Consider the following 13667-nt stretch of genomic DNA (forward strand, 5'->3'; position numbering starts at 1 on the left):
AGGTTCCAGCTTTAAATTAAACTTGTATCATAGACACTCGATTCCAGTGCATCGGTATACAGTACCTACCCACCTCGCACCATTGGGATGCTGTTTCTTAAAGCACTTTCAATATCATAAATGTTTCTTTGTCTATTTTTCAGGTGACTGGCGATGATTCGGATGAGGAGGACCCTTGGAACGGCCGGGGGGGTGCCGAGGAGGAGGAGGATGAAGGGGCCATGGAGTACTTTGTCCTGCAGGAGAGCACGGGCTACATGGCACCGACGCTACGCTTCCTGGCCATACTGCACACCCTCATATCCTTCCTGTGTGTGGTCGGATACTACTACCTGAAGGTACAGTTTAGTTATGCTCACCCTCCCTTATAATTTAATGCGTTTTTGGAGACTTGCTTTCTCCCTTTTATTTTCCCCTTTATTGTGTAGATTACCGTGTGCGTTATTAAAAGCATTTAACATGTTTTGGAGACTTGCTCTTTCTCCTTTATGTTGATCTTCAAGTACTCAAATTAAAGGAGCAGTGCTCAAATTCAAGAATCAACATCTGTCTCTCGTCGTGTCTGTTCTACACTGCACCTGGGTCCAACACACCTATCCAAACTGTAACATTATTGTTCTTTGATCTCTATCCTTTTATGTGAAGCACAATGGGTTTCCCAGTGTATGAATTATGCTACGGTATACAAATAAAGTATGACATGCAGATAGACTTGCATAGAGGAGGGTGGTCATTGCACATGGTCAGTGGTCAGTGGTCAGTGGTCACCACATACACTTTCACGGAGGCAAGGAGCATAAACATTGTAAATGCTGTCAGGTAATTAACAGACCTGTCTCTTACATAAAGGTTTAATTAACAACCAGGTTTAACAATTTAACATAATTAGCCAGACAGCACAATAATTAACAGCACCTGTTTCAAGGGTACAAAAAGTGCAGTGACATTTAACAATACTACTAATAATAATAATAATATAATATTAATAATATACTAATGGCTTGGCCCTGCCATTCGAAAGCCTCTTCCAACCAGCCCAAATATAGAGATCACATTTTCTCATAATATACCAAATAGCTTACACCTGTAGCCTAAATGGGAAATGGTCCACTCCATACACACACACAGAGAAGGACGGCCCCACACACACACACACACACACACACACACACACACACACACACACACACACACACACACACACACACACACACACACACACACACACACACACACACACACACACACACACACACACACACACACACACACACACACACACACACACACACACACACACACACACACACACACAGAGAAGGACGGCCCCACACACACACACACACACACACACAGTTAACCTTGAATATATGTTTGCGTCTCTGTGTCCCTTTGTTTGCACGTCAGCGTACATGCTCAGGTTGCGCGTTTGCGTACACCTTTCTGTGTCATCCAGTATGTACACAACGTGTCTGATCCTATCAATACGTTTGTACCGTATCTGAGGAGTACAGATGTCTCTGCTCCCGTCTCCCCAAGGTGCCTCTGGTGGTGTTCAAACGGGAGAAGGAGATCGCCAGGAAGCTGGAGTTTGACGGCCTCTACATCACGGAGCAGCCCTCGGACGATGACATCAAGGGACAGTGGGACAGACTGGTTATAAATACACCGTGAGTCCAAGTCCGTCAGGGTGAAGGATAGAATTGCCATGAAAACCACAGTCTCCAATGTAGAACGCTTCTGTGTGACTTTGTTGTTGAAGAGATTGGATACTGGTTGTTCATACTTCTTTTTCTTTTTTTTCTTCATACAGCTCCTTCCCTAATAACTACTGGGACAAATTTGTGAAGCGGAAAGTAAGAGGCTTATAGTATTCATGATATGCAATACAATAATATTGTTCATTGTTGAATAATCTCTGTGCGCAGCTTACAATTCACAAAACAAAATCCATTTGCAGCTAAATCCATTTATCTCAAATGTGCTATTGACTATCATGATGTGACTACGACGGGATCCTCTCTCTCTCACTCCTAACCAATGTGGTGTCCGTGGGGCTTCTGTGCTGTTGTGTGTAGGTCATCAACAAGTATGGAGACCTGTACGGCGCAGAGAGGATAGCAGAACTGCTGGGACTGGATAAGAGTGCCCTGGACTTCAACCCAACAGAGGAGACTGTGGCCAAGGAGGCGTCACTGGTGTCCTGGTACGTTTCGCTTTCAGACGGGAAGACAGAATGTGGACAGGCTACGGTAGATTGATTAAAAAAAAAGGACAATACAGTAGGTTAAAAGGACGACGGGAAGACAGAATGTGGACACGCTATGGTAGATTGATTAAAAAAAGGACAATAGGTTCAAATGAGAGAGTACTGCTCAAATAGAAGTTACACTCATGTCAACTTCCCTCTCCTCTGATAGGTTGAGCTCCATCGATACAAAGTACCACGTCTGGAAGATGGGGGTGGTGTTCACGGACAATGTGAGTTTGTGGCTTTTGATTGTGACTTCATTAGATGTTTATTGATGGATGGATTGAGGGATGGATGGACGGATGAACGAATGGAATTGATAGATGGACAGACGGATGGATGGCTGGACAGACTGACCAACAGATGGAGGGAAAGATAAATGGATGGATGGACAGATCGATGGATGGATGGACAGACGGTCCAACAGATAGAAGGACAGATGGATTTATGGATGGGCAGATGAATGGATGGATGGATGCTCAATCGAATGGATTAATCGATGGATGCATGCATGGATGGATGGATGGATGGATGGAGTAAACAACTGATTGATTCCTTTTTACCATTCCTTAATCCCTCTCTCGATCAGTCGTTCCTGTACCTCGTCTGGTACACCACCATGTCCATCCTGGGACACTACAACAACTTCTTCTTCGCTGCCCATCTGCTGGACATCGCCATGGGCTTCAAGACCCTCCGCACCATCCTCTCCTCCGTCACACACAACGGCAAACAGGTGAGGAGCTCTAGGGAACATGCAGGTCTTCCACCAGGCAGCAGGGGGTGCTGCTGGGTCAGTGTTGGATGGATGTGGTGCATTGGAAGTACTAGATAAAGAGAAATAACCTGAGGTTTGAGTGTGGGCAATGTTCTTCCCTGTTGAGCCTCTCCTCCAGTTAATATAGACATGGGAACGAGGAGAGTGCACTCCAGACCTTGATGGAAGCTTTGGAAAAGATTGGTTCTAAAATGACTCATCCTTGATACCTGCTCTTACAAATGGTTGTTGGTACGACAGTAAAACTTACTATGGATGTAATACCCTAAGTTATGATGATAGGTTTATCTATCTGAAATCCAATTTCGAATAAGGGTGCATTTTTTTTTTTTTTTACATTTTTTTTACGACTGCTTTGATGCATTTAGCACATCAGAGTTTCAATGTGCAAAACTCTTAACACAGAATGCTATACTGCAAATTTTGGGTTAAACATGCAATATAGCATGCAACATTTAAATACCAGTGTCATATCAGAGAATAGTATATGCAAAAGCTTATAACAGCACCAAAACATTAGATATTTGAAACAATTAAGTGAACAACTGAACCAAATTAGATTATATGTCCTGCAAAAGTGTATCATAGTGTCAGAACAGTGGATATGTTCATCGTTGAAGTTTAATTATTGGTGCACTTTTCAAATACAACGGTCATTATCAAATAATGCGGTCAAACACAATATACTTATTACCAAAATAGACTATGCAATGGTAATTTCCTCATAACCCCTGTGATAGACTGCAGTATAGTGCTTGTGTCTTTATGAAAGACAAACCAAATATATGATTACAGTATTTGAAGTTTAATCATTACAGTAAAGAAAAATACATACAGTAATGCTCTGTACTGTACAGTAAAAACAAAAACAGTTACAGTAAACAAACTATTGTAAAGAACAGTAAAAAAGGGTTACTTGGTGCTTTTTCAATGTCCACCCAACAGTCGTGAGGCTGATTGACTGGATATTTTTGAAGACTCCATTATCAGCTATTACAGTAACACAGAATGCTATACTGCTCATTTTGGGTTCAAAATGTAATACAGCATGCAAAATTACCGTAAAATACCAGTGTCAAATCAGAGAATAGATTATGCAAAAGTTTACAGTATCACAGCACCAGAACAGTAGATATGTGCATCGTTAAAGTTTACTTGGTGCATTTTCAAATACAACGGCCATTATCAAATACAGTAATGCAGTCAAACACAGAATACTTGTTACCAAAAGAGACTATGCAATGGTAATTTCCTCATACAGTAACCCCTGTGATAGACTGCAGTGTTTTTATGAAAGATTATTTGATTTGAAGTTTAATTGTTACAGTAAAGAAAAATACATACAGTAAAGCTCTGTATTTTACAGTAAAAACAAAAACAGTTACAGTAAACAAACTATTGTAAAAATGTTAATCTGTATTTGGCCAAATAATTTCATCGACGTCACATCTGACCGCCATGTCTACAAGTGCCCTCTCCTGCTGCACAGGGAGAACAATTACAAAAATTATTCACACCCACACCTTTAGTATTTATGAAATATACTGTAACAGACAACAATATCAATTTCACAATTACTGTAATTTCAATATACAGTTACTGTACAGTAAATTACACATATTGACTTACTGATTATCTCTCTTACTGTAAAAACCTGTTGACCTGTTCAGGTTTGGCTACACCACCCTGCCAGCTTCAGCCAGTGTTAGACCTCGGTTTACTGTATTGCGTGGTCAACAATTGTGGTTATAATTTCATTTGAGACAGAAGATGTTCTTCTGCCTCCTTGGCCACGACCCCGTCCACGACCCTGTCTTTCGTTGCCAACCTCAGCTGCACCAACTTGCTCCATGTTGCTCCTTTCTTCAGGTTTATAAGCATCCTTTTATGTAGTGGTGAAGAGGGTAACACTTTATAATAACACTCAGTTATAAGACCTTTATAAGGTATTTGTAGATAATGAACTAATCATTAACAAACCATTTATATACATTCGTAAATTATTATTAAATCATTTATAACTATTTGTATACCATTTACAAATTAGTTCTACATTATTTATAACTCATTATCAACATTGTTTGTACTTGATTTGTTCATCAGACATTAAATAATGTTGTTTAATGTGTAGTAGATGCTTTGAAAAATGGATATGAAAAAACGACTATACTGTACCTCCATTTATTTGTTCATGTTCAACAAATGATTTGTAAAACATTCTTAAAAGATCTATAAATCATTTGCAGATGTTATTGTGTGCCCTAATTTTAAGTGAAGACTATTCATCATTAACAAATGTCTACAAATAATACAGTTAATTATTTGTTTACTTTTTAATCACCTGTTATTAGGGATGCTCGATATTGGCTTTTTTACCGATATACCGATATTGTCCAACTCTTAATTCCCGATACCGATATCAACCGATACCGATATATGCAGGGTCCCCCCCCCCCCCCCCCCCCCCCAAGAAATTGAATAATTTCAGGTAATTAACATTACATATCTCTTGTTGTGAAATTAACACAACATTATGCATACTTTGACAATAAATAAAATCAGAATTTGTTCTTACTTGCTTGCCTGGGTAAATAAAGGTTATAGAAATGTAAAAAAAAAAATATATATATATATATATATTTTTTTTTTAAACTGAGACCGATATTTTCCGATATCACATTTTAATATCGGTAGGCCGATAATATCGGACATCCCTACCTGTTACAAATGTTGTAGACAGCTTTCGGATACACCCTTCTTTGTGACATCAAACAGTGACAGAATTAGGACTATAGATAAATTCAATTTTATTATCATATAAAATACATGTACATACTGTACAGAAGTATTCTGTACTTCTGTATGACAACTATTAAAGAACTTGAACTTAAAGAACTTGAACGTAACATATAGTGTAACCTGGGGGACACTAGGACCCAGGAGTACCCTGGTCAGGTATTTCCAGAGTATGTGGAAGTCTCACGCGAGTGAGACTTTACTTCACGTTTGTTGCCGTCTGTTTGAATGGAAGCTGCACGTTGTACATTAGCAGAGCCAAGTTATTAGTGCTGCCCCACGCTTTTAAGGTATGAGCAGGCTAAACACCTTTTTTGTTGGTAAATCTATTCCATCATTTCTGACCTACAATCTTGGGTTAATCCGATGTTTCTTTCGTAACGATCACGCATGTGTGTGTGTGTGTGTGTGTGCGTGCTGTTGGCTGCAACCAACGCACGGAGAAGCGACTTTTCAGCCCCCGCTTCTGTTCGTGCATGAGGACACATATAATACCGATAATCTAGCGTTATTTTCAGAACGATTCATAAATCAAGCGACAAATGGCACGATTTCTTTTTTTTAATCCTCTTTTTTCTCCACCTGATTTTTCTATTTTTCTCCCCATCCCAATTTAGTCGTTATGCCAATTCCCCCCCTCCCCTACCTGGTTGTTGTGTGCATGTTCCTCCTACTGGTCGGTACAAAGGAATCCTGAAGTCAACCACATGCTTCCTCCGACACATGTGGAGACAGCCAGTGGCTCTCTTTTCACCTGGCAGCGAGGACTCTCATTGGTGAAGCATAATGCGTGGGAGGTCACGCTGCCTTCACCATTTCCTGCCTGTCGCTGAGCAGGCGCCCAGACCTGACCTGTAGGCGTCACTGTCCACAACGCCAGATTACCACCCTCGACTTCCCTCCCGCTAACTCAGCCAAACGAGTTAGTAGGACGATCGGCCCAAGCCGCAGGCAATGCTGACTCCGGGAGTCGAGACCGCAGCCTCTTGCATTGGTGACGAGCGCAATCTCCGCTATGCCATCTGCCCAAATGGCACGATACTAAGGAAATGCATTGAAGCGCGGTTTACTCAAGTTTCTTGAGATTAGACAGAATCGCTCTGGAACTATACTCATATTCACCACGGTATAAAACGGAAATGTATGTATGAAAAAATGATCAGTTTTTTGCATGTTGACTGGAAGAAACTCACTGACAATCGACGTGTTTATTCAAGTTCAAGTTCAAGTTCTTTAATAGTTGTCATACAGAAGTACAGAATACTTTCATACAAAATGCTTCTTACTGTTACGCTCCAGAGACTGTGCTAGACAAGATAGTATCAAATAACATAATATAGCATGTAATTTAGAAGAAGAAAAATGAGGTCACAGTGTTCGGTATAGACATATGTACAATGTTCTGAGTTACCATATAATATACAATACTATGCAGTGTACTAATGTACAGTACTATCTAGTGCAAAGCAGAAATGGGATGAGGTACAATTTTAGGTACAATTTACAGTAAGGTGTACGAGTTGTAGTGCAATCCTTCATCAATAAATATAAAGTGTGGGGAGTGGGTGCTACAGTGTGTTTGTTTAAAGTGGGTGTGTGCTATAAAGTGTGTGGAGTGGGTGCTACAGTGTGTTTGTTTAAAGTGAGTGTGTGCGTGTGGATGTGTGTGCTATGTGCGTTTGGTGGTTGTTGTTGTGTAGTGTTCATTCATTGTTCGTTTAGCAGCCTGATGGCCTGGGGATAGAAGCTTCTTCTGAGTCTTTCTGTGCTCGCCTTGAGACTCCGGTATCGCTTGCCTGACCGCAGCAGTTCAAAGAGGCAGTTGTTCGGGTGACTGGAGTCTTTAATGATTCTCTTAGCCTTGCCCTTGCAACGCTTGTTGTAAATGTTCTGGAGGGTGGGGAGCCCCCCTCCAATTGTGCGTTCGGCTGAACGTGTCACTCTTTGTAGTCTGCTTCGGTCTTGTGCAGTGCTATTCCCAAACCAGGAGGTGATGTTGCCGGTCAAGATGCTCTCTATTGTGTAGAAGTTCTTAAGGATCTTCTGACTGACTTGGAACTTCCTTAGGCGCCTGAGGAAGTAGAGGCGTTGTCGTGCCTTCTTCACAACACTGTCAATGTGTGTAGTCCATGTCAAGTCCTCGGATATGTAGGCTCCGAGGTACTTAAAGCTGTTGACTCTCTCAACCGGTGCCCCGTCGATGCTGAGGGGGCTGTAGTCCTTGACCCCCGACCTCCTGAAGTCCACAATCATCTCCTTTGTTTTGCTGACGTTCAGGGAGAGGCTGTTTTCCTGGCACCATCCCGCCAGGACCTTGACCTCTTCCAGGTAGGCCCTCTCGTCGTTGGCAGAGATCAGGCCCACCACCACTGTGTCGTCAGCAAATTTGATGATTGTATTGTATTAGGTCCATAGCTATAATATTTTATATAGTTTTAGCACTCGCAAACACGGCATTCTCCCCATTGCATTACAACGATGGCGTTCTAACCAGAAGATAAACAGCGCCCCCATGGCGTCCATTCATTAATGATGAATAGTCTTCACTTTAGATTAGGGCACACAATAGCATCTGCAAATGATTTGTAGATGTTTTATGAATGTCTTAACAAATAATTTGTTAAACATGAAAAGACAAGTCTGGTAATCGCTTCGTGTGTATTCATAAAAGTCCACAAATAAACAAACTATTAGACATTTGTTAATGATGAATAGTCTTCACTTTAGATTAGGGCACACAATAACATCTGCAAATGATTTATAGATCTTTTTAAGAATGTTTTACAAATCAAATAAATGGAGGTACAGTATAGTAATTTTTTCATATCCATTTTTCAAAGCATCTGCAAATGTGTTACTACACATTAAACAACATTATTTAATGATGAAAAAATCAAGTACAATGTTGAAATGAGTTATAAATAATGTAGAACTAATTTGTAAATGTTATACAAATAGTTATAAATGATTTAATAATAATTTACGAATGTATATAAATGGTTTGTTCATGATTCGTTAATTATCTACAAATACCTTATAAAGGTCTTATAACTGAGTGTTAATATAAAGTGTTACCGTGAAGGGATTATCAATTGTATTGCAATGCTACTCACCTGGGCATGGTTGTTGAAGGTAATGAGACATTAGTACAAACACCTGTTGAATTGATTTAGTGATCTGCCTGTGTAGCAATAAGCAATTGAACATTGATGTAGTATTAGGTGGCTGTATTCTGAGACTGGAGCATATGATTTAGAGTTTGGCACTTTGTATTAACAGTTTTGCACTTTATCTTAGAGTATGAACATTGAAACTCTGATGTGCAAAATGCGTCAAAGCAGTCGTAAAAAACTGTATAATACTAACAGTAACCATTTGTTTTCAATGAGGTGCTGGCACTTCAGTCATACAGATAAACAACTCAATCAAACCGCTGAAGTGATACTTGGTCCATGCGGAGATACAGTCAATTAGGCAGATGCACAACTCGTTTCAAAGCTCTACAGAGGCGCTCGCTCCGCGTGGAAATACAGTCAATCAAGCAGATAAACAACTCATTCAAACCTCTACAGAGGCGCTCGCTCCATGTGGAAATACAGTCATTTCCTCAGCTCGATCCCTTCGATAAACATATTTGAAAACACGCAGGGGTCATCAACGTGTAATGGAGCTGCCGTACTGAACCCTCTCTCCCCCAATGGAACAGCATTATGAAACCATTCATTTCCTGATTGACACCTGTGTGTGTGTGTGTGTGTGTGTGTGTGTGTGTGTGTGTGTGTGTGTGTGTGTGTGTGTGTGTGTGTGTGTGTGTGTGTGTGTGTGTGTGTGTGTGTGTGTGTGTGTGTGTGTGTGTGTGTGTGTGTGTGTGTGTGTGTGTGTGTGTGTGTGTGTGTGTGTGTGTGTGTGTGTGTGTGTGTGTGTGTGTGTGTGTGTGTGTGCGCGTGCGTGCGTGCAGCTGGTGTTGACGGTGGGGCTTCTGGCTGTGGTGGTGTATCTCTACACTGTAGTGGCCTTCAACTTCTTCAGGAAGTTCTACAACAAGAGTGAGGATGAGGACGAGCCGGATATGAAGTGCGACGACATGATGACTGTGAGTAGTGCACCCGTCCGTCTTACCACTGTATCGAGAGAATCCAAACAGCGCTGTACGTCAGCAAGACGTTGGACTCAGACACACACACACTGTGACTCAGACACACACACACTGTGACACCACACACAGACTCAGACACACACACACTGTGACACCACACACTGTGACTCAGACACACACACTGTGACACCACACACAGACTCAGACACACACGCTGTGACAGTGTGTGTTTAACTTTGAATGTGTACTTGGTTATCTCAGGACTAATGATGAAGTGGTTGACAACATGTGTTTTTGTTAAGTCTTTGTAAAATAATTTGTTAAGGGTTTATTGTAATTAGGGGTAGGACCTGATAAGCATCTTGCTTCTTCCTATTCCTTTTCACACTATTTGATTTAACTTTTCTTTTTTCTTTCACATCTTTTAATTAGATCTTTTCATTATCATTTTTAGATTTTTTTTATATTGTTCGAAATGGACTATTAATTCATTTATACTATAGCTCTGACTTACATAGACTTGCAAACAAGCTGAAAACGGAGGCTCACACTAAAGACGACAGTATAGTGACTGTCACTGTCTCTGTTAACAAACTGTGGCAGGTTGGTAAGAAATAAATCATAGAATCTGTGGAGGAAACAACGTGGCACTTTGGCTTCATCCACCACAGTGTAGCGCCGGATCGCTAGACAAACTGGTCAAACCCCTCACACACCACGTCAAACGTGCGTTCATCTAGTATATCCTCACTGTCAGATGAAAACAATTTACCGTATCTCCACTTTTCCTCTTTTCAGGAATTAAGAAAAACAGCCTCATGTATACATTGGGTTTTCAATGTGTTTCATAGGTCCTAGGGTCATGAAACTGGCTCACAAGATGGGGAACCATGTAAACATTCATTCCCAGTAAAAAAAAAACGAAAGAAAAAGGAAAATGACCAACACTGGAGATAAGTGGTTTTCGGTAACAATATGTGGTTGCCTTTGTTTTCAGTATATTGCTCTTAACAATCACTGAAGCCTGCACTGGGCCTCACGCTCAAGCACGTCACAACATTAAGCTCACACATGAAATTACACTTGTATTCATTCTGCCTCTGTGTTTCCACAGTGCTACCTGTTTCACATGTACGTTGGCGTGAGGGCAGGAGGTGGGATCGGGGATGAGATTGAGGACCCGGCGGGCGACCCCTACGAGCTCTACCGGATCCTCTTCGACATCACCTTCTTCTTCTTCGTCATCGTCATCCTCCTGGCCATCATCCAGGGTAGGCTCAGCTTCAGTTTGTGTGTGGGTGTATGTGTGTATTTGTGTGTGTGTGTGCACGTAAGAGCTGTAGTCCTTTCTAGAAACATAAAACACAATTAGTCTATAAGGTTTTTGTTTTCTATGTGGTATCGGTATCGCATGCAACGTGTTCAACATGTTCAAACCCAGACCTATCCATGTGTAATGATAAGACGTGGATACGAGCCAATGATCCACGTGTCCAGGAAGATTTCAATGTCCCAGACAAATGAGAGAAATTACAGTCAATATTAACTGTGTTTATTGAACTTATTGCAATAACGTTGCAATCCCCTATGCTTAATGCTAAAAACAGTCACAGTGACCATTTGTAATAATGAATGTTACATTACCTCCACTCTGTCTGCACTGCAGTAGCTCTCTCTACCCTGCCCTATCCATGTGTAACGATACCCAGCCCTGTGTATGTAGTTTGTTAAGGGTCACCTAATGATCACGTAGCCGAATAGAGGCCAAGCTAGCTTTCACTAGCCACCCTGCACTCAATTGTCGGTCAGTGCAGATAGATGTTGAGTTGCACACACACACACACACACACACACACACACACACACACACACACACACACACACACACACACACACACACACACACACACACACACACACACACACACACACACACACACACACACACACACACACACACACACACACACACACACACACACACACACACACACACACACACACACACACACACACACACACACACACACACACACACACACACACACACACACACACACACACACAGGAAATGGGTCACTTTGATCTCTGGTCATTCGTACCAGATGAATGCCTTCAAAGCTAACTCTGCTGAAGCTAACTAATGTCTATTAAGAGCCCCCACATGCTGCTTTTGACACTCTGACCCCACCAACCCACACACAAACACACACACACACACACACACACACACACACACACACACACACACACACACACACACACACACACACACACACACACACACACACACACACACACACACACACACACACACACACACGTACACGTACACACATACTACACAAGCACAGCACATACACACATACAACTCCAATCTACCTTATGTCTATCCCGCTGTGTATAGCCTCACAGTCAGTCCCCGTCAAAGCCAGACAGACCCGATTAACCTTGAGACAATCCAATTTACTCTCCATCACCACTCCGGAAATACACTTCACGCTGCCATACATTAGGGAGTGGAAAGGTGTGTGATGGTGATCGATCGGGCTATAGGATATCCTAAGATAAGATAAGATAAGATCTTCCTTTATTAATCCCCTTGGGGAAATTCAGGGGTGATAGCAGCCTATCCTCACCACAATCTTTCTATTGTCAAAAGGTTTGATCATTGATGCCTTTGGGGAACTCCGAGACCAACAGGAACAAGTCAAAGAGGACATGGAGGTGAGAGAACATTTTACTGCATTAGATACTGAAAAGACAGGCGCTGTATGCTTTTGGTCTGCCAGACAACTGGGAGACCACGTTTGAACAATCCATTAAATGGACTGCGCTTTACGACTTATGCCTCACATTCACCCATTCACTCGCACATCGGCAACCATGCAAGGTGCCGACCTGCTCATCGGGAGCAATTAGGGGGTAAGTGTCTCGCTCGAGGAGACTGTCGGGAGGTGCAGGAATCGAACCAGGAACCTTTCAATTACCAGACTGCTCCACCTCCTGAGCCACTGTTTCCCCATTACCACTAGTGTGTCCCTCTTCTTCTGCCCTCAGACCAAATGTTTCATCTGTGGCATTGGCAACGACTACTTCGACACAACGCCTCACGGCTTCGAGACACACACCTTACAAGAGCACAACCTGGCCAACTACCTGTGAGTAGCTCCTCTCCTTCCAACACGTTTTACTAAAAGGGGTTAAATAACATCTCATTAATCATCCTGCTGATCTGTCTGCGTCTTTATTGCCTGTGCTCTGTAACTGAACGACCTAACCGATGACTTGAACACATGCAGCAGTATTAGTGCCAAATATACTAATGGCCGCAGTGACCTTGAACACTAGCATTCCTCCAACTCGAACGCACCTCTTAGACGTATACTTTCTTTCTCTGTCTCTCTCTCTGTCTCTCCCACTCTCTATTTCTGTGTCTCTCTGTCTCTCTCTCTCTGCCTCTCTCACTCTGTCTCTCTCTCTCTGTCTCTCTCTGTCTGTCTCTCTCACTCTGTCTCTCTCTCTGTCTCTCTATATCTCTGTCTGTCTCTCTCTCTGTCTATCTCTCTCTTTTGGTATCTCTCTGTCTCTCTCTCTCTTTCTGTGTCTCCCTTAATCTATCTGTCTGTCTCTCTATGCCTCTGTCTCTCTGTCTACATCTATGTCTGTCTCTCTCTGTATCTCTCTCTGTCTGTGTCTCTCTCTGTCTATCTCTCTCTCTGTCTTTCCATCTGTCTCGCTCTCTC

The 13667-nt window shown here is 42.0% G+C and overlaps 1 protein-coding gene across 1 annotated transcript in view; it reads left to right on the forward strand.

Moving 5' to 3' along the window:
* LOC311225759 (ryanodine receptor 3) overlaps window positions 1–13667 on the forward strand; it is a gene marked incomplete at both ends in the record, with an annotated part of 274770 nt that overhangs the window by 239594 nt on the left and 21509 nt on the right. The window contains 10 exon segments of the mRNA XM_084311153.1: window positions 144–338; window positions 1540–1670; window positions 1814–1856; window positions 2079–2206; window positions 2421–2481; window positions 2841–2987; window positions 9784–9918; window positions 11036–11192; window positions 12584–12648; window positions 12982–13082. Coding sequence (XP_084167279.1) covers window positions 144–338; window positions 1540–1670; window positions 1814–1856; window positions 2079–2206; window positions 2421–2481; window positions 2841–2987; window positions 9784–9918; window positions 11036–11192; window positions 12584–12648; window positions 12982–13082 — 1163 coding nt within the window.

This window comes from Notolepis coatsorum (genome assembly GCF_963971535.1).
Source record: "Notolepis coatsorum genome assembly, chromosome: 3".
Classification (NCBI taxonomy): domain Eukaryota; kingdom Metazoa; phylum Chordata; class Actinopteri; order Aulopiformes; family Paralepididae; genus Notolepis; species Notolepis coatsorum.